This window comes from Tachyglossus aculeatus, chromosome 5, assembly GCF_015852505.1.
Source record: "Tachyglossus aculeatus isolate mTacAcu1 chromosome 5, mTacAcu1.pri, whole genome shotgun sequence".
NCBI lineage: Eukaryota > Metazoa > Chordata > Mammalia > Monotremata > Tachyglossidae > Tachyglossus > Tachyglossus aculeatus.
The window spans coordinates 1676231-1702593 of NC_052070.1; the positions used below are offsets into that span (position 1 = coordinate 1676231).

At 50.4% G+C, this 26363-nt stretch overlaps 1 protein-coding gene across 2 annotated transcripts in view; it reads left to right on the plus strand.

Moving 5' to 3' along the window:
* The first annotated feature begins 1322 nt into the window (after nucleotides 1–1322).
* BNIP3L (BCL2 interacting protein 3 like) overlaps nucleotides 1323–26363 on the plus strand; it is a 33214-nt gene continuing 8173 nt past the window's right edge. The window contains exons 1-3 of one of the 2 annotated variants that reach the window (XM_038746359.1): nucleotides 1323–1498; nucleotides 21587–21773; nucleotides 24596–24668. In XM_038746359.1, the coding sequence (XP_038602287.1) occupies nucleotides 1390–1498; nucleotides 21587–21773; nucleotides 24596–24668 (369 nt within the window). In that variant the 5' untranslated portion in view covers nucleotides 1323–1389. Of the gene's footprint in view, nucleotides 1499–20608; nucleotides 20735–21586; nucleotides 21774–24595; nucleotides 24669–26363 lie in introns of those variants that run through there. The other variant, XM_038746360.1, reaches the window with a different exon arrangement.

The window sequence follows — 26363 nt, forward strand, 5'->3', positions numbered from 1 at the left end:
GACGAGGGGGAGGACAGAAGGGAGGTGAGGTACAGCGTGGCTCATGAGAAGCGGCGTGGCTCAGAGGAAAGAGCCCGGGCTTTGGAGTCAGAGGTCATGGGTTCGAATCCCGGCTCCGCCAATTATCAGCTGCGTGACTTTGGGCAAGTCACTTCACTTCTCTGGGCCTCCGTTTCCTCATCTGTAAAATGGGAATTCACTGTGAGCCCCCCCGCCCCGTGGGAGAACCCTATCACTTTGTATCTCGAACAGTGCTTTGCACGTAGCAAGTGCTTATGTTGCCAACTTGTACTTCCCAAGCGCTTAGTCCAGTGCCCTGCACACAGTAAGTGCTCAATAAATTCGAATGAATGAATAAATGCCATCCTTATTATTTTTATTATTAGGTTGGGGGGGGGGGGCAAGGGGATGGACAGCCTTGAAGCCGAGAGGGAGGCGTTTTTGCTTGACACTGTAGGAGCCCACTGGCTCAGTGGAAAGAGCCTGGGCTTTGGAGTTAGAGGTCATGGCTTCAAATCCCGGCTCCGCCACTTAGCTGTGTGACTTTGGGCAAGTCATTTAACTTCTCTGTGCCTCAGGTACCTCATCTGGAAAATGGGGATGAAGACTATGAGCCCCCCGTGGGACAACCTGATCACCTTGTTACCTCCCCAGCGCTTAGAACAGTGCTTTGCACATAGTAAGCGCTTAATAAATACCACCATTATTATTATTATTATTAGTGTAGGGCGCGGGAAGCAGCGTGGCTCAGTGGAAAGAGCCCGGGCTTTGGAGCCAGAGGTCATGGGTTCGAATCCCGGCTCCGCCACATGTCTGCTGTGTGACCTTGGGCAAGTCACTTCACTTCTCTGAGCCTCAGTTCCCTCATCTGTAAAATGGGGATGAAGACTGGGAGCCCCACGTGGGACAACTTGATCACCTTGTATCTCTCCCCCAGCGCTTAGAACAGTGCTCTGCACATAGTAAGCGCTTAAAAAATGCCATCATTATTATTATTATTATTATTATTATTACACTGTAACAGCCCCCCCTCCCCCCATCTCCGGGGTCTGAGGGGATGGGGGGCGGGGCCGTTTGCTGTCATCACGTGGGCCCGGCCGCCCCGTGACGTCACCGAGGGGCGGGGATGCGCAGGAGAAGGGGCGGGGCGGTGTCGCTGTCATCACGCGGGCCCGGCCGCCCCGTGACGTCACCGCGGGGCGGGGCTGCGCAGGCGCAGGAGAAGGGGCGGGGCGGTGTTGTCATCACGCGGGTCCGGCCGCCCGTGACGTCACCGCGGGGGGGGCGGGGCCGCGCAGGCGCAGGAGAAGGGGCGGGGGACTGGGCTTGTTGTGGCGCTGCCCGAGAGCCGGAGACGGGCCTCGCCGCCGCCGCCTCCGCCTCCTGACGATGTCTTCCCCGCTCATTGAGCAGCCGCCCCCGCCGCCCAACAACAACAACAACAACTGCGACGAGGGCGGGGACCCGCCGCCGCCGCCGCCGCCCGCCGGGCTCAACAGTGAGTGTCCGCGACCGCCGGGGCCCAGGAGGGGGGGACGAGGAGAGCGGGGCCCCGCCGCCGCCTCAGGCTCCAGCCCCTCCCCGCCCCCCTCACGCGCGCGCGCGCGCGCGTTGGGCGAAGGGGGGGGCGGGACGGAGGGCCCCGCCGGCCGATCGGATTGGCCGGCGCCGGGAGCGTCCGGCCCGACTGACAGCGCCGCCGGCCTATCGGAGCGCGGGGGGCCGACCACCACTTCCGCCCATCGTCCCGCCCCCCCGTGGGGGTCCTTGGTGGGGGCGGGCCGCGCCGGTTTGATGGACAGCTAGCTTCGCCAATCAGCCCCCTCCGCCTTACCTCCTTCCCCTCCCCACAGCACCTGGATCTAATAATAATTATAATAATAACGACGGTATTTATTAAGCGCTTACTATGTGCCAAGCACTGTTCTAAGCGCTGGGGGGGGTTACAGGGTGATCAGGTTGTCCCACGCGGGGCTCCCAGTCTTCATCCCCATTTTACAGATGAGGGAACTGAGGCCCAGAGAAGTGAAGTGACTTGCCCAAGGTCACACAGCTGACACGTGGCGGAGCCGGGATTCGAACCCATGACCTCTGACTTCAAAGCCCAGGCTCTTTCCAGGGAGCCATGCTGCTTCTCTCATATGTGTATATATGTTTGTACAGATTTATTACTCTGTTAATGTCATTCATTCAATCGTATTTATTGAGCGCTTACTGTGTGCAGAGCACCGGACTAAGCGCTTGGGAAGTCTAAGTTGGCAACATAGAGAGACGGTCCCTACCCAACAGTGGGCTCACAGTCTAGAAGGGGGAGACAGACGACAAAACAAAACATATTAACAAAATAAAGTAAATAGAATAAATATGTACAAATAAAGTAAATGAATAAATAATGATGATGGCATTTATTAAGCTCTTACTATGTGCAAAGCACTGTTCTAAGCGCTGGGGAGGTTACAAGGTGATCAGGTTGTCCCACGGGGGGCTCACATTCTTCATCCCCATCTTCCAGATGAGGTAACTGAGGCACAGAGAAGCGAAGTGACTTGCCCAAAGCCACCCAGCTGATAACAGTGCAAAGCTATCAGTCAATCGTATTTATTGAGCACTTACTGTGTGCAGAGCACTGTACTAAGCGCTTCTAAGTTCTAAGCGCCGGGGAGGTTACAAGATGATCGGGTTGTCCCACGGGGGGCTCACAGTCTTCATCCCCATTTTACAGATGAGGGAACTGAGGCACAGAGAAGTGAAGTGACTTGCCCAAAGTCACACAGCCGACATGTGGCGGAGCCGGGATACGAACCCATGCCCTCTGACTCCAAAGCCCGGGCTCTTTCCACTGAGCCACGCTGCTTCTTAGAGTAATAAATACATACAAAGATATATACATATGTACAGGTGCTGTGGGGAGGGGAAGGAGGGAAGGCGGGGGGGATGGAGAGAGGGAGGAGGGGGAGAGGAAGGAGGGAACTCAGTGTGGGAAGGCCTCCTGGAGGAGGTGAGCTCTCAGTAGGGCCTTGAAGGGAGGAAGAGAGCTAGCTTGGTGAATATGTGGAGGGAGGGCATTCCAGGCCAGGGGGAGGACGTGGGCCGGGGGTCGACGGCGGGACAGGCGAGAACGAAATTTATTTATTTTACTTGTACATATTTATTCTATTTATTTTATTTTGTTAATATGTTTTGTTTTGTTGTCTGTCTCCCCCCTCTAGACTGTGAGCCCGGTGTTGGGTAGGGACCGTCTCTATATGTTGCCAACTTGTGCTTCCCAAGCGCTTACTACAGTGCCCTGCACACAGTAAGCGCTCAATAAATACGATTGAAAGACTGAATGAATGGTCGCGGGACGGGGGGCGGGGGGCGGAGGGCGGGGCCGGGCCGAAGTTGTGGGGTGGGGGGGCCCGCCGGACCCTGACCCTTCCCCTTCCCCGGTTTGGGGGCCGGGCCGGGCCCAGCCCCCTGCTCAGGGACCCGACCCCCACCCCCCTACAAGTCCCCCTTCTAGACTGTGAGCCCGCTGTTGGGTAGGGACCGTCTCTAGATGTTGCCAGCTTGTACTTACTTCCCAAGCGCTTAGTACAGTGCTCTGCACACAGTAAGCGCTCAATAAATACGATTGAATGAATGAATGAACAACGGCTGGGGAGAAAGACAGAGAGCTCTTTTTTCTCTCTCTCTCCTCCTCTCTCTCTCTCCCCCCTCCTCCTCTCCCCTCCCTCCCTGCCTCCACCTCTCTCTCCCCCCACCTCGTCCCCCTCTCTCCTCCCTCTCTGTCTCCTCTCCCCCCCTTCTCTCTCTCTCTCTCTCTCTCTTCTCCCCTCCTCCCCCCCTCATCCATCACATTGACTGAGCTCTTACTGTAGGCACAGCGCTGTACTGAGCACTTGGCAGAGGGCAGTGTACCAATATAACTGACAGGTTTCCTGCCCTCAGTGAGCTTCCGGTCTAGAAGAGGTGTCATTGTGGGACATCCAAAGGGCTAAAATCCGCCTTTTCCTCTCCATCCAAACCGCCACCACATTAGTACAATCTCTCGTCCTGTCCCGACTGGATGACTGCATCAGCCTCCTTTCGACCTCCTAACCTTCTGCCTCTCCCCGCTTCAGTCTGTACTTCACTCTGCTGCCCGGATTATCTTCCTACAGGAACACTCTGGGCTTGTCATCCCTCTCCTCAAAACTTCCCAGTGGTTGCCTGTCAACCTTTGTATGAAGCAAAAACTCCTCACTCTCGGCTTCAAGGCTCTCCATCCCCGTGCCCCCTCCTACCTCACCTCCCTTCTCTCCTCCAGCCCAGTCCACACCCTCCGTTTATTTGGTGCCACTAACCTCCTCACTAGGCCTCATTCTCGCCTGTCTCGCTGCCGACCCCTGGCCCACGTCCTACCTCTGGCCTGGCACACCCTCTCCCTTCAAATAATAATAATAATTTTGGTATTTGTTAATAACTTACTATGGGCAAAGCACTGTTCTAAGCGCTGGGGAGGATACAAAAGGGATCAGGTTGTCCCATGTGGGGCTCACAATCTTAATCCCCATTTTGCAGGTGAGGTAACTGAGGCACAGAGAAGTTAAGTGACTTGCCCAAGTCACCCAGCTGACAAGCGGCAGAGCTGGGATTTGAACCCATGACCTCTGACTCCCAAGCCCATGCTCTTTCCACTGAGCCAAATCCACCAATCACTCTCCTCCTCTTCAGAGCCCTACTGAAGGCCACCCCTCTTCCAAGGGGCCTTCCCAGACTAAGCCCCACTTTTCCCCGGCTCCCACTCCCTTCTGCATCACTGTGACTTGCCCCCTTTGTTCTTTCCCCTTCTCTCTGCCCCACAGCACTTATGTATAGATCTGTAATTTTATTTATTTGTATTGATGTCAGTCTCCCCCGCTCTAGACCGTTAGCTCATTGTGGGCAGGAATTGTCTCTATTGCTGTATTGTACTTTCCCAAGCCCTTAGTACAGTGCCCCCCCCATCTTACCTCCTTCCCTTCCCCACAGCAGCTGTATATATGTATATGTTTGTACATATTTATTACTCTATTTATTTATTTATTTATTTTACTTGTACATATCTATCCTATTTATTTTATTTTGTTAGTATGTTTGGTTTTGTTCTCTGTCTCCCCCTTTTAGACTGTGAGCCCACTGTTGGGTAGGGACTGTCTCTATATGTTGCCAATTTGTACTTCCCAAGCGCTTAGTACAGTGCTCTGCACATAGTAAGCGCTCAATAAATACGATTGATGATGATGATGATGCTCAGCACACAGTAAGCGCTCAATAAATACTATCGAATGAATTAATGAATGAATAGAGCATTCTGAGAGAAGAATAACTGTCTTCCCCCCACCCCAGAGTCTTTCTTATGGTATTTGTTAAGCGCTTACTATGTGCCAGGCACTGTTCTAAGCACTGGGGTAGATATAAGGTAATGGGGTTGGACACAGGCCCTGCCCTACATGGGGCTGATAGCCTTCATCCCCATTTTTGGTGAGGTAACTGAGGCACGTAGAAGTGAAGTGACTTAGCCAAGGTCACCCAGCAGACAAGTGGTGCAGCCAGGACAAGAACCCAAGTCCTTCTGATTCTCAGACCTGTGTTCTTTCTACTAGGCCACGCTGAAGGCACATCTCATTCATTCATTTAGTTAGTCATATTTATTAAGTGCTTACTGTATGCAGAGCACTGTACTAAGTGCTTGGGAAATTACAGTACAGCAATAAAGAACGACAACCCCTGCCCACAGCGAGCTGTCAGTCTGGAGGGGCAGAGACAGACATCAATACAGATAAACAGGCATCAATATAAATAAATGTAATTACAGATATATAGAGGCCTTCCCTGACTAAACCCTCCTTTCCTCTTCTCCCACATCTTTTAGCATCACTCTGACTTGCTCCCTTATTCGTTCCACCTTCTAGCCCCACAGCACTTATGTACGTATCTGTCATCTATTTGTGTATATTGATGGGTGTCTCCCCCTCTAGACCGTAAGCTCATTTTGGGCAGGGAATCCGTAAGTTTATCGTTGTGTTGTACTCTCCCAACCACTTAGTACAGTGCTCTGCACACAGTAAGCACTCAATAAAAACGACTGACTGATTGACCAACTGGCCTAGTGGATAGAACCTGGGCCTGGGTTTTAGTCCCGGCTCCGCCATTTGTCTGCTGTGGGACCTTGGGCAGGTCACTTCCCGTCTCTGTGCCTCAGTCACCTCATCTGAAAAACGGGGAGTATGGCTGTGATCCTCTGTGCGACTCGGACTGTGCCCAAACTGATTGGCTTGTATCTACCCCAGTGCTTGGAACAGAGCGTGGCACGTAGAAAGCATTTAATAAATACCATTAAAAACATGAGACACCGGGCTCATCGCATTGCACCCCATTGAGTCTCCCCACTCCTCAGGAGCCTGCAATGGTTGCCCGACCATCGCTGCCCCAAACAGAAATTCCCGAGCCAAGGCTTTAAGGCACTTGAGCAGTTCTCACCCACCAACGTCTCCTCGCTCCTCTCCCACCACAGCCCCGCTCACACTCTTCTTTCTCTCAACATAACTTAGGTACTATGTCTAGTTCATTCACTCCCTCCCGCACCTGGAAACCTACTCCTCTTTCTTATCCCACAGATCACAGCTCTCCCCATCTCCAAAGACCTTCAGAAATCCCATCTCCCGGAGGCCTTCCTTAATTCGTGTCTAATCTGCTCATCTTAAATTCCCCAACTCCCATGTCAGCACTGCCACGCCACCTAATCACTTAACTACTCACAAGCCCTGCAGCATTTAGGTACATATCTTTAGGTAACTTCCTCCTTTTGGCAGTTTAATTTATTGTCGGCCTGCCTTATCCACTTCCTCCCTCTTCCCCCCGGCTCTGCTGTAAGCTTCTTGAAGGCAGGTATCCTGTCCTCTAATCAGTTGTTCTCCCCATGCCCTGAGTACAGTACCCGACATTCAGTAGGTGCTCAGCAAATCCTGTTGATTGATTGTGTTCACGGTTCATCCGCTGTTGTGAGTGGTGGTAGTGGTAGCAGTTAAATTTGCTGCACATTCTTTTAATATTCATTCATTCAGTCATATTTATTGAGCGCTTACTCTGAGCAGAGCACTGTACCAAGTGCTTGGAAAGTCCAAGTCGGCAACAGATGGAGACGGTCCCTACCCAACAACGGGCTCATAGCCTAGAAGCGGGAGACGGACAACAAAACAAAACGTATGGACAGGTGTCAAAGTCATCAGAACAAATAGAATTAAAGCTATAAATAGAATTAAAGCTATATAGTAGCTTAGAGTAGCTATATAATATTGCAGTATTACGGTATTTGTCAAGCACTGTTCTAAACGCCGGGATAGATTCAAGAAAATCAGGTCCCACCCGGGGCTCAGAGTCTGAGGGAGACCAGGCAGTGAAGCCCCTTTTACAGATGAGGAAACTGAGGCCCAGAGGAGTTTTTTATGGTATTCGTTAAGCACAAACTACGTGCCAGGTCCTGGGGTAGAAACAAGCTAGTCGGGTTCACTCATTGAGCCGTATTTATTGAGTGCTTACTGTGTGCGGAGCACTGTACTAGAAGTTCTTGGGAGAGTACAATACGACAGTAAGTAGACATATTCCCTGTCCCAGGTGGGGCTTGCAGTCTTAATCCCCATTTTACAGATGAGGTAACTGAGGTCCAGAGGAAGTGAAGCGATTTCCCCCAAGGTCACACAGTAGACAAGTGACAGAGCCAGGATTAGAACCCCAGGTTCTCTTACTCCCAGGCCCGTGTCTGTCTTGTAATTATAATAATAATAATAACGATAATAACAATGATAATAATAATAATGGCATTTATTAAGCGCTTGCTTTGTGCAAAGCACTGTTCTAAGCACTGGGGAGGGTACAAGGTGATCAGGTCATCCCACGGGGGACTCACAGTCTTAATCCCCATTTTACAGATGAGGTAACTGAGGCCCAGAGAAGTTAGTTGACTTGCCCAAAGTCACCCAGCTGACAGTTGGCAGAACCAGGATTTGAACCCATGAACTCTGACTCCAAAGCCCAGGCTCTTTCCACTGAGCCGTGCCGCTTCTGTGCTGTTCCTTATTTGTTTCCAGAATCTCTCTTCCTCTGCTCCTGTGAAAACAGCCCCCTTCCTCTCCTTCTCCCTCCTCTGGCCCTTCAGCCGAGGTACAGTGCTCTGCACATAGTAAGCGCTCAATAAATGCGATTGATGATTGATGATGATTTAATCACATTGTTGGGGCTAAGTCTCATTCCCTCAATCTCTGTGTAGTTGGACTACAAAAGTAGCCCTCTGTTTGTAAAATGTTTTCCAGAGCTTCTCGTGGTAAATTGGGTGCTGATATCCACCCCACCTTCAGTATTTATCAATTGTATTTATTATCATCATAATAATTATGGTACTTGTTAAGTGCTTACTATGTGCCAGGCACTGTGCTAAGCACTAGGGTAGGTACAAGTTAATCAGGTGGGACACAGTCCCTGACCCACATTAGTCTCACACTCTTTATCCCCATTTTTTTACAGATGAGGGAACTGAGGCACAGAGAAGTTAAGTGACTTGCCCAAGGTCACACAGCAGGCAAGTGGTGGAGCCAGGATTAGAACCCATGATCTTCTGGCTCTCAGGCCCGTGCTCTAGCCACTACACCATGCTGCTTCTCCAAGCACTTTATTGAGCAATGTATTTACTGAGCACTTACTATGTGCAGAGCACTGTACCATGTGCTTGGGAGAGTACTGTACAACTGAATTATGTATTTAGCCATAATTCCTCCTAATGTCTGTCTGTAGCACTTACGTAGATATCCATAATTTATTCATTTATTTATATTAATGTCCGCTTCCCCCCAGACTGTGATCTCCTTGTGGGCAGGGAATGTGTCTACCAACTCCATTATAATATACTCTCCCAAGCGCTTAATACGCTGCTTTGCACTAAACACTCAATGCATATGAGTGATTAATTGATTGTCTCCCCCCTCTAGACTGCAGGCTCCTGGTGGGCAGGGAACATGTCTCCCAACTCTGTCGTATTGTACTTTCCCAAGCGCTTAGTGTGGTGCTCTGCACACAGTAAGTGCTCAGTAAATACCATTGATTGATTGATTCAAACAAGTGCTCAATAAATATCACTGATTGAGTAAAAGATTGTTGTTTCTCTCTCCTCCATAGAGAGAAAGAACCAGTCAGTGCTCTGTGTTGAGTGCTTACTGTGTGCAGAGCACTGTACTACGCACTTGGGAGAGTACACAGACCAGAGTGGTAGATACATTCCCTGCCCACAAGGAGCTTCCAATCTAGAAGGGAAACGAAGTAAAGTAATTGTTTTGGTTGCCGCAGTTGGCCAGTCTTGGGTCCTCCTGATTTCTCTGGGCAATTCTTGGGGTGCTGGCAAGCCCAACTCTGCCTGATTTTAAGGTGCTGCTGGGAGAGCAGCTAGATAGAAAGGGTTATTGTGAGAAATAAAAAAGAAAAAACCAGCCATTCAAAGTTATTGAAAAGCTCTCTAGATAATGCTGTATTTAATTACTGCCTCCTGCTTGTCCCTCTGCTCACCCTGGGATGGAGAGATTATTCTTGAGCTCATTACCCAACACCGGGCTGAACCAGACGAATGGCCTGATTGATTCCCCAGATGATATTAGGCCTTGAGCAGGGAATTTCTTCAGGTAACTAGTGCTGTCCCCGTGGAAAGACTAAAGGAGATTTGGTGACGAGTGTTTCAAGATGATGAAAAGCCCAAAGGCTTGGGCCTCTGGATGTCTTCATTGTGGATCTCAAAGCCTTCTCAGGAGTCCAGGGAAAACCTGCCCGCCCCGGGGCTGATTTTCCAGGGCCAAGAGAGTCCATTTTCCCCAACTACTGGTAATGGGGACACCACTGTTCACTCCAGTCACTTCCTAGCATCCACTCTGGGCAGAGCACTGCATTAAGAGCTTGGGAGAATCCAATGAAGATGTAGAGACTCCAGGGAAGCAGAGTGGCCTAGGAATAAAACACGGGCCTGGGAGCCAGAGCACCCGAGTTCTAATGCCGGCTCCACTACTTGCCTGCTGGGTGACCTTGGACAAGTCACTTAACTTCTCTGTGCCTTAGTTCCTTCAAAACCTGTTCTCCCTTCCACTTAGATTGTGAGCCCCATGTGGGACATGGACTGTGTCCGACTTTATTAGCTTGGAGAAGCAGTGTGGCTCAGTGGAAAGAGCCCGGGCTTTGGAGTCAGAGGTCATGGGTTCAAATCCCGGCTCTGCCACTTGTCAGCTGTGTGACTTTGGGCAAGTCACTTCACTTCTCTGGGCCTCAGTTCCCTCATCTGTAAAATGGGGAATAAGACTGTGAGCCCCCCGTGGGACAACCTCACCACCTTGTAACCTCCCCAGCGCTTAGAACAGTGCTTTGTACATAGTAAACGCTTAATAAATGCTATCATTATTATTAGCTTGTATCTACTCAAGCTTGTAGTACGGTGCCTGGCACATAGTAAGTGCCTAATAGATACAGCTTGGAAAAAAAAAAAAGGAAGTGCTCAATAGATACAGTGGCTTGACTGACCCAGCTCCTTGTCTGGCCCAGAACTGGTTGGGGGTTTCTCTGCCACATAGCCCCACTAGGCCCCCGATTCCCAGGAACCCGCAAGGGTCAGTAGAGGATCCAGAACGAGAGGGAGAAACCGCATTTGTGCATTTGTTTGGGGAACATTTCTTCTCAGCCTGGTGTTTAACGAAAACTTGCTTTCCAAAAAAAGAGACCCTTAGTTAACTTGCCGCAGAGGCATTCTTCCGGGAGGAGGAAATTAAATGCTGGAAATCCAATTGGAGTTATATTCATTGATTCATTCAATCATATTTATTGAGCGCTTATTGTGTGAAGAGTACTGTACTAAGCACTTGGGAGAGTACAATTTAACAATAAGCAGACATAATCTCTGCTCACAGTGAATTTACGGTAGGGCAGTGACTGGTCCTCCAGCATAGGTACTTATTATTTTATTAATAATATAATAATAACTGTGGTATTTGTGGAGTGCTTACTGTGTGCCAAGCACTGTTTTATGCGCTGGGATAGTTGTGGGACAGTCAGGTTAGACACAGTCTCTGTCCCACATAGGGCTCACACTCTACGTAAGAGGGAGGACAGGGATTGAGGTCCCGTTCTGCAGATGAGACATGAAGTAACTTGCCCAGGGTCACCCAACGGCAGTTGGTGGAGAGGGGATTAGAACCCAGGTCCTCTAGCTCCCTGGCCCATGGTCTTTTCATTATCAATGAGTCAGTCAGTGGTATTTGTTGGGCACTTACTGCGTGCAGAGCACTGTACTAAGCCCTTGGGGGAGGACACTGGATCAGAGTTGGTAGGCCAGGCTGCTCTACTAGAAGTAGAAGCAGCGTGGCTCAATGGAAAGAGCCCGGGCTTGGGAGTCAGAGGTCATGGGTTCAAATCCCGGCTCCGCCACTTGTCAGCTGTGTGACTGTGGGCAAGTCACTTCACTTCTCTGTGCCTCAGTTCCCTCATCTGTAAAATGGGGATTAAGACTGTGAGCCCCCTGTGGGACAACCTGATCACCTTGTAACCACCCCAGAGCTTAGAACAGTGCTTTGCACATAGTAAGCGCTTAATAAATGCCATTATTAAGTAGAAATTTCAGGCTGGGTAAGGCAGGGAGCCCAGTCCGGCCCAGAGTGGAGTGAATGGGCTCCAGGGGGTCGAGGGGTGGGGGGGTGTCAGTGCCCAGAGAGTGGGTCTCAGCAGTTTGAGCCCCAGGGGAGTTGGGAGAGTGAAGGGAGACGCCCCTTTGCCCCCATCTCCTCGGCTAGGAGGGGTGGGTGACGCCAGCCGTGAGCCTTGAGGGAGGGGGCCCACAGCCCAGGGACGCCTCCGGCCAGGTAAGGGAGGTGGGTGGCCTGGGCATCGGGAGGCAGGCCCATGGGACCCGTCCGCGGGCGTCAGCAAAGGGGCCCATGGAGAGGGCTTCAGCGCCAATCAATCAATCAATCAATCGTATTTATTGAGCGCTTACTATGTGCAGAGCACTGTACTAAGCGCTTGGGAAGTACAAAATGGCAACATATAGAGACAGTCCCTACCCAACAGTGGGCTCACAGTCTAAAAGGGGGAGACAGAGAACAAAACCAAGCATACTAACAAAATAAAATAAATAGGATAGATATGTACAAGTAAAATAAATAAATAAATAAATAAATAGAGGAATAAATATGTTCAAATCCTTTCCAGTTGGGTTGGACTATTTCTGTTGATTTAAGACTTTTCATCTTAACAAGGTTTCCCTAACCATTTTGGGGGAAACTGGCCTGGGAGACAGAAGGACCTGGGTTGTAATGCCAGCTTGGCCCTGTCTGCCTTGTGACCTTGGACAAGTCACTGAACTGCTCTGTTCCTCAGTTACCTCATTTGTTAAATGCTGCTTTAGACATGTAAGCCCCTTGTGGGACAGGGACTATGTCCCTTGTATCTACCCCAGTGCTCAGAACAGTGCTTGACACGAAGTAAGTGCTTAGCAAATGCCGTTCGAAAAGAACAGAAACAACTTGATATTTAGAAGAGGTGTTTCCTTCTGAAACTCTGGGTTTCACACCACAGCGCGTTCTTCATTCATTCATTCAATCAGTCGTACTTATTGAGCGCTTACTGTGTGCAGAGCACTGGACCAAGCGCTTGGGAAGTACAAATTGGCAACATATAGAGACGGTCCCTACCCAACAGTGGGCTCACAGTCTAAAAGGTCTTGTTCTCCTCGACCTGGCACAGAAGTCGTCGAGAAGCCACGTGGCCTAATCGATAGCGCCCGGGCCTGGGAATCACAAGGACAAGAATAAATAGAGTAAATTATTACTCATTTATTTTACTTGTACATATTTATTCTATTTATTTTATTCTGTTAATATGTTTTGTTCTCTGTCTCCCCCTTCTAGACTGTGAGCCCACTGTTGGGTAGGGACCGTCTCTATATGTTGCCAACTTGTACTTCCCAAGTGCTTAGTACAGTGCTCTGCACACAGTAAGCACTCACTAAATACGATTGAATGAATGAATGAAGGACCTGAGTTCTAATCCCAGCTCCACCACTCGTCTGCTGGGAGACCTTGGACAAATCACATCATTTCTCTGGGCCTTAGTTACCTCATCTGTAAAAATGGGGATTAAAACTGTGAGCCCCACGTGGGACGGGGACTGTGTCCAGCCCGATTATGTTGTATCTATCCCAGGGCTGAGTAATAATGATGGCATTTGTTAAGCGCTTTCTATGTGCAAAGCACTGTTCTAAGCGCTGGGGGGGTTACAAGGTGATCAGGTTGTCCCACGGTGGGGCTCAACACTCTTCATCCCCATTTTACAGATGAGGTAACTGAGGCTCCGAGAAGTTAAGTGACTTGCCCAAGGTCACACAGCAGACATGTGACGGAGCGGGGATTCGAACCCATGACCTCTGACGCCAAAGCCCATGCTCTTTCCACTGAGCCACAAGTACGGTGCCTGGCACATTGTAAGCACTTAACAAATACCGCGAAGAAAAAAAGTTAGCTTCAGGCAGTTGGGTTAAGGCAGTGCTGTTGAGGCTGTTGATGAAGCCTTGAAGTTGTCGGGGGAGAGGGCATCTCTCCTCCTCCCTGTTCTGTGTCCCTCTGCATCCCAGCATGGCATATTAGAATCAGCACGGCGTAGTGGATAGAGCACATGACTGGGAGTCAGAAGCACTCAAGTTCTAATCCTGGATCTACCACTTACCTGCCGTGTGACCCTGGGCAAGTCACTTTACTTCTCTGTGCCTCAGTTACCTCATCTGTAACCTAGGGATTGAGACTGTGAGCCCCACATGGGACAGGGACTGTGTCCAACCCGATTTGCTTTTATCTACCCCATCGCTTAGTACAGTGCCTCGCGTGTAAGTAAAGCACTTAACAAATAGCATAATTATTATATCTGGTGCCCATGCTCCTCTCCTCTCCACTCCACTCTGTTGGACTTGCCCCACTTCCCCTTAGGCAAAGTGAGAGCACTGGTTAACGGTCATTTAGAAATCCCTCAATTGTCTACGCACTGGCTGATGGTATGCAGTTGGGAAAGCGAATGGGGCAGGTCGTCTCAGAGAAGAAGCAGGTTTGATTTCTAAAGCTGAAGAAAATGGGGAAATGGATGAGTTGCTCCCACAGAGGTTTGTGACTAGCTCTCGTGCTGGGGGAACATGTCCAAAGAGTTCAGCCGTGGTTGTCTTTCATAATAATAATAATGATGGCATTTATTAAGCACTTACTATGGGCAAAGCACTGTTCTAAGCGCTGGAAACAGGGTGATCAGGTTGTCCCACGGGGGCTCACAGTCTCAATCCCCATTTTACAGATGAGGTAACTGAGGCACAGAGAAGTGAAGTGACTTGCCCAAAGTCACACAGCTGACAATTGGCGGAGCCGGGATTTGAACCCATGACCTCTGACTCCAAAGCCCGGGCTCTTTCCACTGAGCCACGCTGCTTCTCATTGATTGATTGATTGATTGTCTTTGATTGAGCATCTTTGCTGCTCCCCAGGAGTTTGCCGTACCACAAAAAAGTCAGTGGTAGAAGCAGCCCCTAGTCATCTTACTCTCTAGTTTCCGTCGTCAGTCCTTTTTGCAGAAAAAAGAAGCATTCAATCAGTGGTATTTGAGTGCTTACTGCGTGCAAAGCACTGAACAAAGTGCTTGGAAGAGTACAATACAGTAGAGTTTATAGACCCACTTCTCAAGAGTTTGCAGACTAGAGGGGGGAGCCAGATATTAAAATAAATTACCGAAATGGGAAATGGCAAAGTGTAAGGACAGGGATCTAAGTGCTGTAGGGCTGAGGAGGGGCTTAATAGCAAAGTGCTTAAGGGAGACAGAGCCAAGGTGCATTAGACCAGGGCAAATAGGCTGGGAAAATGAGGGATTAGGGAAAGCCTATGAATACTGATAATAATTACAGTATTTAAGCACTCACTATGTGCCAAGCACTGTCCTAAGCGCTAGGGTAGAGTTAAGGTAATCAGGTTGTCCCACGTGGGGCTCACAGTCTTAATCCCCATTTTACAGATGAGGTCACTGAAGCACAGAGAAGTTAAGCGGCTTGCCCAAGGTCACACAGGGACAAGTGGCAGAGCCAGGATTAGAACCAACGACCTCTGATTCCCAAGCCAGTGCTCTTGCCACTAAGCTATGCTGCTTTTCTGCAACTGTTGTTGTCCTAAGGCGCACGAAAGAAAATTGTAAGGATCAATCAGTCCTTTAGTGGTATTTATTGAGTGCTTGTTGAATGCAGAGCACTCTTCTAAACTCTTGGGAGAGTCTAATACAACAAAGTAGATTCATTCATTCAGTCGTATTTATTGAGCATTTACTATGTGCAGAGCACTGTACTGAGCACTTGGGAAGTACAAGTTGGCAACATATAGAGATGGTCCCTACCCAGTAGCGGGCTCACAGTCTAGAAGGGGGAGACAGACAACAAAACAAAACATATTAACAAAATAAAATAAATAGAATAAATATGTACAGGTAAAATAAAGTAATAAATATGTACAAACATATATACATATATACAGGTAGATAGATATGTTCCCTGCCCACAACAAGCTGACAGTCTAGAGAAGCAGCATGGTGTAGTGAACAGAACGAGGGCCTGGGCGTTAGAAGGTCAGGGGTTCTAATCCAGGCTCTGCCACTTGTCTGCAGCGTGGGCAAGTCATTTCACTATTCTGTGCCTCAGTTACTTCATCTGTAAAATGGGGATCGAGACTGTGAGTTCCACGTGGGACAGGGACTGGGTCCAACCCGATCAGCTTGTATCCACCCCAGCGCTTAGTACAGTGCCCAGCACACAGTCAACGCTTAACAAATATTCTAATTATTATTATTATTTTTTGACTTGGAAGACCTTTCCACAATGAAAGTTGGAAAAAAATTAAGTCTCGGTGGTGGAGATGGCCCCCACGGGCCGGTCAGCCGGGCCCAAGAAGCCCCCCAAGGTACAAGTGTCCCTCGAAGCCCAGGCTAGGGGACCCAAGCACTTAGTACAGTGCTCTGCACACAGTAAGCACTCAATAAATACGATTGATTGATTGGGAGGGAGGCAGGAAGGCCCGACGAGGCACTGGGGAAAGGGGAGGAGAGGAAACCTGAAAGAGAGAGGGCTGCGGCCCGGGGTGGAGCAGCTGGGGGAGGAGGTGGCGTGTGGAAGCTCTCTGATTCACCCTCTCGCTCAATCCATCCGGCTGTCCGTCGGCAGTGTCGCTTGAGCGTGGACCCTGTGCAGGGCAGGTTGGTGGACCTCATCTACAATGGGACTTGGACTGGGAACCCCAGATGGGGCAGGGACCGCGTCCCACCTGATCATCTCAGATCCATCCCGGCACTCAGTAGACAGTCAATCGTATTTATTGAGCGCCTGCTGTGCGCAGAGCACTGTACTCAGTGCTTGGGAGAGTACAGTACAACAACAAATGGACATATTTCCTGCCCACAATGAGCTTATAATAATAATAATGGCATTTATTAAGCGCTTACTATGCGCAAAGCACTCTTCTAAGCGCTGGGGAGGTTACAAAGTGATCAGGTTGTCCCACAAGGGGATCACAGTCTTAATCCCCATTTTACAGATGAGGTAACTGAGGCACAGAGAAGTGAAGTGACTTGCCCAAAGTCACACAGCTGACATTTGAGAAGCAGCGTGGCTCAGTGGAAAGAGCCCGGGCTTTGGAGTCAGAGGTCACGGGTTCATATCCCGGCTCCACCAATTGTCAGCTGTGTGACGGCAAGTCATTTAACTTCTCTGTGCCTCAGTTACCTCATCTGTAAAATGGGGATTAAGACTGTGAGCCCCGCGTGGGACAACCTGATCACCTTGTAACCTCTCCAGCGCTTAGAACAGTGCTTTGCACATAGTAAGTGCTTAATAAATGCTATCATTAAATTAATTTGGCAGAGCCTGGATTTGAACCCATGACCTCTGACTCCAAAGCCCATGCTCTTTTCACTGAGCCACGTAGCCTAGATGGGGAGACAGATGTTAAGATGAATAAGTGACAGAGATGGACATGCGTGCTTTGGGGTTGGGCAGGGGGCTCAATAAAGGGAGCGAGTCAGGGTGACGCAGAAGGGAGTGGGAGAAGAGGAAAGGAGGGCTTTGTCAAGGGTGGCGTCTTGGAGGAGATGGGCCTCCAATAAAACTTTGAAGGGGAGGAGAGTGATTGTCGGATATGAGGGGGGAGGGCGTTCCAGGCCAGAGGTAGTATGTAACCTCCCCAGCTCTTAGAACAAATGCTTTGCACGTAGTAAGCACTTAATAAATGCCATTATTATTATTATTATGGGGATGAGGGGTCGGCAGCAAGAGACAAGTTCGAGGTTCAGAGAGAAGGTTGGCATTATAGGAGTGACCTGTGCGTGCTGGGTTGTAATAGGAGAGCGGCGAGTTGAGGTAAGAGAGGGCAAGGTGATAGACTGCTTTAAAGCTGATGGTGAAGATTTTCTGTTTGCAAAAATGGATGGGCAATCACTGGAGGTTCCTGAGGAGGGTGGAAACATGACCCCAACGTTTTTGTAGAAAAATGATCTGGGCCGCAGAGTAAAGTATGGACTGGAGTCGGAAGAGATAGGAGGCTGGGTGGTCAGCAAGGAGGCTGTTACGGTCATCAAGGCGTGATAGGATAAGTGCTTGGATTAATAAAAACTGTAGTATTTGTTAAGAGCTTACTATGCACCAGGCATTGTACTAAGCGCTGAGGTAGATACACTAGAAACAGGAGAGCAAAGGGCAGATTTTAGCAATTATAGTGAGTAGTAGGGTATATAAACCAGTAGGTGCAAAAGTGCAGTGAGCGGTTGTGAGCGCAAAAGTGGTGAGACAGAAAAGTAGTGTGGCCTAATGGATAGAGCGTGGACCTGGGTTCTAATCCCAGCTCTGCCACTTGTCTGCTCTGTGACTTTGGGCAAGTCACTTGACTTCTCTGTGGCTCAGTTACCTCATCTATATAAATGAGGATTTAAACTGTGATCCCCATGTGTCCAACCTGATTAGCTTGTATCTACCCTAGTGCTTAGTACAATGCTGGTACATAATTAGTGCTTAACAAATGTCATTAAACAAAAAACTACGGTGCTAGAGATGGTGGGTCCTGGGGAAGAACTAGACTGTGAGCCCATTGTGGGCAGGGATTGTCTCTCTTTGTTGCTGAATTGTGCTTTCCAAGTGCTTAGTACAGTGCTCTGCATACAGTAAGCGCTCAGTAAATATGAATGAATGAAGAAGAATGAATAATGGAGGGGATCCTTGAGTAGGTGGGATTTCATAGGGGCTTTGAAGGCAGGAAGGGTTGTGATCTGGTGGATCTGAAGGGTCAGAGAGGTCCAGACAAGGGGATGGATGTGAGGTGGGAGTCAGAGGCGGCAGAGTCGAGATGGGGGCACAGGGCGAAAGCAGGCTTGGGAGCAGCAGAGTGGGAGAGGAGTGGCCAGGTCCGTGGAGTGGAACGGAGTCTGGAGTTTGTTTGCCTTTATATAATAATAATAATAATATAATAATATTTTAGTATTTTTTAAGTGCTTACTGTGTGCCAGCTCTGTACTAAGCGCTGGGGTGAATACAAGCAAATCCTTGCAGAGGAGCAGGCAACCGCTCAACATGCCCAGGTCCCTGGTGGGGACGGGGGCGGGACCTGAGCCGCGTGCAGAGCCGTGTTGTTGGAAGAGGCGATCAGGCAGCGGAGCGAAGCGTGGGGCGGGAGTGCCGAGGGGCTGGAGGGAGGCCAGCCAAGAGCTCAGGATAGTAGTCTGCTTGTCCCTGGTCTGCTAACCATCCCCAAGGTACAGCAGGGGTAAATGCCGTTGATTTTCACTCATCGCTGGGGTTGTTTCCGGATTCTTTGCCATGTTGCCCATAATGATCTTGGGAAGGAGGCGCAGGAAATTCCACTGTAGACTGGTGAAGCAGTGGGCCGGCTTGGGGTTCGTAGGGTGGGTGGCGGGCACCCTAGGCCAGTTTCAGAGCCGGTGAGGGGGCAGAGGGTGGGAGGCGCACCCTGGGAATGGCCACCAGAGCAGAATAATAATCAGAATCGTAGCTCGTTATTGGCAGGGAACAGCTCTACTCATTCTGCTTTAGAGGACCCTCCCAAGCGGTTAGTACAGTGCTCCTCACACAGTAAGTGCTCAATAAATCCCATTGATTGATGGATCGATTAAGCACCTATTATGTGCAAGCAGGCCTGATACCAGGTGCGGAGTTAGACCCAAGATATTGGTCGGACACAATCCAGTGGGTATTTAATTCCCATTTTACCAAGGAGGAAACTGAGGCCCGGAGAAATTAAGCGACTTGCCAGATTCTCACAACAGACAAGTGGTGGAGCTGGAATGGGCGGCAGTCCCATGCCGCCTCTGAAATGTATTTATTTCTGTTAATGTCCATCTCCCACTCCAGACTGAAGCAGCGTGGCTTGGTGGCAAGAGCCCGGGCTTGGGAGTCAGAGGTTGTGGGTTTTGTGGTTTCTAATCCGGGCCCTGCCACTTGTCAGCTCTGTGACTTTGGCCAAGTCACTTCACTTCTCTGGGCCTCAGGTACCTCATCTATAAAATGGGGATTAAGGCTGTGAGCCCCATGTGGGACAACCTGATTACCCTGTAACCCCCTAGTGCTTAGAACAGTGCTTGGCACATAGTAAGTGCTTAAAAAATCCTGTCATCATTATTATTATTATTAAGCTCATTACAGGCAGGGGGAAGGCCTACCAACTCTGTCCTATGAAGTTGCACCACGGACCAGTGCGATAGTTCGTCATCTGAGAGTTTTGCCCTAAAGAAGATGTTGACCTAGACAAGGGCAGTAGTGATCAGTAGTGATCTTCCTCCCTTCAAGGCCCTGCTGAGAGCTCACCTCCTCCAGGAGGCCTTCCCAGACTGAGCCCCTTCCTTCCTCTCCCCCTCGTTCCCCTCTCCATCCCCTCCATCTTACCTCCTTCCCTTCCCCACAGCACCTGTATATATGTATATATGTTTGTACATATTTTTTTACTCTATTGTATTTGTACATATCTATTCTATTTATTTTATTTTGTTAGTATGTTTGGTTTTGTTCTCTGTCTCCCCCTTTTAGACTGTGAGCCCACTGTTGGGTAGGGACTGTCTCTGTATGTTGCCAATTTGTACTTCCCAAGCGCTTAGTACAGTGCTCTGCACATAGTAAGCGCTCAATAAATACGATTGATGATGATGATGATCAAAAGCTTATTACTCTATTTATTTATTTATTTTACTTGTACATATTTATTCTATTTATTTTATGTGGTTTATATGTTTTGTTTTGTTGTCTGCCTCCCCCTTCTAGACTGTGAGCCCGCCGTTGGGTAGGGACCGTCTCTATAGGTTGCCAACTTGTACTTCCCAAGCGCTTAGTACAGTGCTCTGCACACAGTAAGCACTCAATAAATACGATTGAATGAATGAATGAAACCCCAGTCATCTCCCGTCCTTCATAACAGCTCCTCCCCCTGCCCTCATCGGATCCCACCCCTCGTGGCGTCAGACCCCGCCCCGCCTGTGAGGTCTGAGTCCTGGGGCCCTTCGCTCAGAGAGGCATAAGAATCTGCCCCCAAGGAGCAGGCTTGGGGTCACCCGGTCCCTGCCCTCCACCCCCACCCCATGAACCCCTAACGGGGGAGCAGTACGAAGCTCCTTCAGGACAGAAGGCCGAAGCAGCCAGCATTGGCAGGTGGGTTTCCAGGACGTTTGTCAGCCCAGCAGGCCGGTGGTGGGAGGTAGGGCCGGGGGCCGGAGGGGGTTCAGAAGCAGGGTTGGCAGCGGCGACGGCTGCCCGATTCGGGGAAAAAACCTAAAGGCTTTCGAGGTCTTCAGGCCTGTTGACCTGATTTTGTTTTTCTGGTTTTGTCTTTTTCTTCAGTAACAGGAATTTTCTTTCTCATCCTGGGCAGGGGAATAAACCCCGGTATCCAGGGCCGGGTGCTAGTACTGTGGAATAGACTAAAACATTTTGTTAAGGCCAAGCGCGGTTTGCTCGTGAGTTTGGTAGTGATCATTAGTGGTAAGGATCCACCTGTTTGATTGTATTTAGCTCAGTTCCTGATCTGGACTGTTGTTTTTTGTGTGTGGGGCGCCTCAGGACCCAGCAGAAGCAGCCTGTGAACAGTTTGTTGGCTGAAAATCATTCAAGATAGCTGGTGTGATCCTCTGACAACTCTCTAACGTTCTAAAGGGACAAAAAAAAAAAATCCCCAAACAAGTATTGATTGGAAAGTCCGTGGTTTCAGTGAGCAGTCTGAGCGAGAAGGCAGCAGGCCAGTAGAAAATGTGGATTCCAGCTGCTTCCAGCTGGATTTCTGAAAACTGTCCCCTGGATGTCCCCGGGCAGAGGGGCGCCCTGAGCTTCCCGAGCAGTCTGTTCTGGGGGTGAGGGCAGGGGACTTCCAGGCTTGCTCCCTTGGTGGCATCCCTGTTTTGGGGGTGGTGACAGCAGGCTGTTATCTGGGTCCTCGAGTTTGTGTCTGTCCGGGTGCCCACTGGCCCTTGGCCTGGACTGACGTCGCTTATCTGGCTCGGCCAACAGGCTCCTGGGTGGAGCTGCAGATGAACGGCAATGGCAACGGCAACGATAACGGCAATGGCAAGTCCGGGGGTCTGGAGCACGTGCCCTCCTCCTCCTCCATCCACAACGGAGACATGGAGAAGATCCTCCTAGACGCCCAGCATGAGTCGGGCCAGAGCAGCTCCAGAGCCAGCTCGCACTGCGACAGGTACCGAGAAGGTGGCTCCCTCCCTCACCGCCCCCAGATCCCCCGGCCCACTGGCTTCCCCGGACAGGACCCAGTTGGACTGGTGGTACCGGCAGGCTCGGAAAGCTCAGTTCCCATCGGCAGCCCGGTGCCATGGAGTTTCTTCACAGGCAGCCACCTGGTCAAGTCCCGAGCTCCGGGCTCTCTTCATTTGGCGGGAGAGGGGGTGAAGGAGAAGGTGCTGTGAGGAGAGGGGTGTGGGATCCGAGCCTGCCACGGGGGGATTCTGCAGGCCATCCCCAGCCTGCCACCTCCTCCTTGGCTGAGCACAAGCGCAGGCCTAGAGCCGGGCCTGGAGCCGGGGCCCACTGTCCTTTCCTCCGCCGGGACAAGAGTGAGGTCGGGGCGGGGGGATTTGTTCTGTCTGTCCCTAGATCAGGGGTATACAAGTTAGGTAGGTTTGTGCTCTCTGTCCCTAGAGAGGGTACGAGAGGGCGGGTTTATGCGCTCTGTCCCTGGATGTGGAAATATGTGAGCCGGGTGGGTTTGTCCTCTCTGTCCCTAGACAGGGTACGAGGGGGCGGGTTTGTACCACTTGAAATCTCTGCCATCTGAACCAGTCGGCCATTCATTGGCAACATGACAGGGATCTGCTAACGTAAAAAAAGAAAATAGAAAAACCAAGAAGTCATGCAGTTCTGACAAGCTGCCACAGACCTCTGACCGTTGTCTCTCTGCTCTCACTGCCCCGGCCAGGACAGGCTACAGCAGGCTCCATGCTGGCCCTCTCCTCCAGGTCAAGTTCCAACGATGATGGAAAGCCACCAAAGAGGAGTGTTTGACGTTGGGGTAATTGGGTGAAAACATTCACCTATGCTCTGATTATCCTGGAGTCACAGTGGGGAGGGCCTTTAAAGCTAGCCAGCTTGCTCAGTTCCCCTGGTCCAGAATTGTCGATCATCCTGACCATCAGTGGCCCGTAGTGGGCACAAAACCCGGTAGCTTCTTTGTTCCTGGACAGTAGAGCGATCTTATCTGTAGAACCCTCACCCCCACAGCCCCCACTACCTCATTTTCTCTGGTCATCGCCAGACGGCGGACTGTGTCCAGGTAACATTGTAGATGGCTCGGTGGAAACCCCCACCCCCCATGGAGATGAGGATCGGGGACTCAGTGGCCACTACCGTCATCACTGCGGGCAGGAGGAGTTAGAACAAAATGAGATCTGGGGATGGGGGAGGCTTTGTGGCGTGAAGGGGAGGAGAGGGACTGGTTGAGAAACAGACTAATCTCAGAGGGAGAGGGTGGAAATAAATGCGGATGAGGGCGCAAAAGAAGAGGAGACAGGAGAGAGGTCCAAATTCACGGGAAGAGACAGGGACATGCCAAAATGGAGAATCGACGAATAGGAGGAGGAGGATGTGGGGGGTGGGATGTGGAAAGAGGACGAATAGAACTCCACGATCTCTTTAACTTGGACAGAGACCGGCTGCTTCCGACGTAGCTGACCCTTTTATGTTCCGCAAGCCAAGCGTGTGATGGCATCTGATCTCCGTGTCCTGGTAGGAGTTGGCTGGGGCGAGTTGTTGACAGCGTTGCAGAGTTTAGGGGCTGCCCTTTGGAGGCGAGTCTGGTCCCAGGCTCTGAGCAGCCACAGTTCACCACAGCACCACCCCCTCCAGCCCCCACTGCAGTCCTCCTCACCAGGGTCCTGTCACTGAAGAGGGGCTCCAAAGAGGCAGGAGCACTCCTCAGCGCCTTGTGCAGTGCTCTGCAGCTAGGAGTGCTCAGTGAGTACTACTAATGATGACAGTCAATCAGTAGTATTGATTGAGCGCTTACTGTGTACAGAGCCTTGTACTAAGCTCTTCGGGGGATCAGTAGGCACAACCCATGCTCTCAAGAGGCATACAGTCTAACCGCGGGGACCAACTTTGAAAGGAATCACAGTCAGGAGGAAGTAATAGAGTAGAAAGATTTGGCACAAGTGCTGTGGTAGGGGTCAAGGCTCCAAAAGCTTGGGTGATGGGCAGTGCTGGCATGGAAGCAGGGAGGATTTAGGGTGGGAAAATGGCCGAAGCAGCAGGGCAAGCATCCTCCTTGGCCGATGGGCAAGGAGAACCTGGAAATGTAAAAGAAAAGCCAACTGTATTTCCGTTTTCTTGTCCCTCCCAGCTTCCACAGACTTTGCCTCATTCCTCCCCAGTGGCTCAGGTCAGGGGGAGGCCCTCTCTGCTGCTTGGGTTCACCCTGTCTCTTCCAGCTGGAAACTTTTTCCAAGGCTCATGACAATGATTGTGTGCAATTCTCAGTCTTGATTGGTCCTCCTGTGTTTTTTATTATCCCAGCGACCCTCTTTGGTCTTAAGTCTGTTTTGCATCTCCAGCTATTCCTCCTGCCCTTTGCCTGAGTCATTGATTTCTTATACCCTGGTTCAGGGGTTGAAATTTCCTTCGGAGACCGAATGCAGAAGTGAGTCATTAGCAAACACCTCTTTGTGGGGCAGAAAGGAATGGAGTGGGAGGAGGAGGAGGAAGGCAGTGGGGTTGCATCACTCCTGAGCCATCCTCATCCCCCACTACGGTGTGCACCATGGTAATCTCAGGCTGAAATGCCTGGCTGTCGACCTCAGCCTCCAAACGAGGAGTATCCAGCCAAGTGCCCAAATTCCGCACCCAGGTCTCCTGAAGACTTGGCAGCGGGGATGGGGCTGGGCCGCAGCCCCCGGCTCTCTGTCTGCCCGCCCTCATCTCGGCTCCAGCTTGTCCTCGGCGTCTGACAGAACCATCATAGCTAGTAGTGGGAGAACTGAAGTTAATGACCTGGCTCTTTTCCCTCCATAGCCCTTCCCCTCAAGAAGATGGACAGATAATGTTTGATGTGGAGATGCACCCCAGCAGGGACCCCAGCTCTCAGGTACCATGTCCGTCTGCCGGCAGCTTCCGTCTCTGGATGGGGCCAGCCAGCTGCTTTTTGTTTGTCTTCTGAAGACAAATTGAGTTTTGCTTCCAGGGGTCCAAGTAGAGTTAAGAGGAACGGTTGGTCTTTTGGCTACTGCCTGCCTATGGTGGCGGTTTGGGCTGGGTCGGGCTGGGGGAGCTGCCCGGTGCCGTCACTGCTGACCCACACAACACTGAGGGGGTGGCGGGACTGAACCCGGGTGGCCGGAGTCCTGGAGGTGCCGGTTGGCCACTCCCCTTGGTTTGGGGACTCTCAACTGGAAAAAGGAAAAGAGCGTTGAAGAGGAAGGGTGCCAGTTGATGCTGATGCCCTTGCTTGCTGTCAATTGTTGGGTGAGGCGCTTGGGGGCTGGAGTCCCACCCGATGTTCTTGGATCTACCCTGGTGCTTAGCACAGTGCTTGGCCCAGAGTCAGTCCTTAACAAATGTCACTTCTCTATCTGTTGGCGAATTGTACTTTCCAAGCGCTTAGTACAGTGCTCTGCACATAGTAAGCGCTCAATAAATACGATTGAATGAATGAATGAATTAGACCTCACTTTGCAGGGCCTCTAAAGGGTTGACAATATATCCTATTATTCTGAGGCCCTTTAATGTGACACAAACTTTATTGGCCTAAAGATTTGGCCTCCAAAAATGTACATTTTCCTTACAAGACATTTGAAGAATTTGCATCGGGTGCTTCGCTTCGGATCACTTAGGAAAGGGAGATGCCAATATTTGAAAGAATGCTATTTGGCCCGCGAGGAAGCCAGTCATTAACTCTGGATACTGACTGAAATTGTTTCCTTGTCCTGAGGTGTTTTATGTGTTGCTTCAGAGTCAGTCTACTCATATGATTGAGTCATCTCAACACACTAATCCAAATGAAAATACTGAATTGTAAATATGCAACCCTGGAGCGTGCAGAGGAATCTGCCCATTTCAGCACTATGAGATAATAAAAATATTCCCAGCTCAGCAGAAATCCAGATCCAGCTGTGCCCGAGGGCAAGGTTGGCAGAGGGGGCCGTCAGAAGTCATCTCTGGCCCCGGCCATCTTCCCTGGCGAAGATCCTTGGGGTGGGGGCTTGCACCTGCCTTTTTTGTCCGTCATTGGCACGAGAGAATGGAGTCCTCTTCCCTAGTGACATTCCTCGTCTTCCCGCCCCCTCCCACAGTTGTCTTTGAGTCAGAACAGTTCATGTATTAGCAAAACACTGCTAGTTCAGTGATGCTCACAGACTATTTGGCTTCACGTGCATGTTTTGAAACCTCACAGTTACCTAGCAGAGCAAGGCTAGCAGTGGTACTGAGTCTCTCCCAGCGCTCAGCGCGGTGCTTGGTGCCGAGCAAGTGCTTAATAAAGACCGTCAGCCGTTCATACAGGACTTTAAGGTGCAGGCCGTCTAGGCTGACACGAGCTTGATGACGTTTCTGAAAAAATGGAAAGCCGAAGGAGCACGATTATTTTGATTTTGTTGGTGTGAGCACCCCAAAACTTCTAGGGGACTACTCGTTGGAGTCCTCATTCCAGGACACCGGAAATTTCTGCGTGGGAAGCCCCGTTGTTGGATACATCATCCGAGGGCACTGTGGGAACTGCTGTAACATACTTCAACTAATCTCTGTGATCAGAGCGCTGCAGAATTTCAGGGCAACTTTAGAGCCG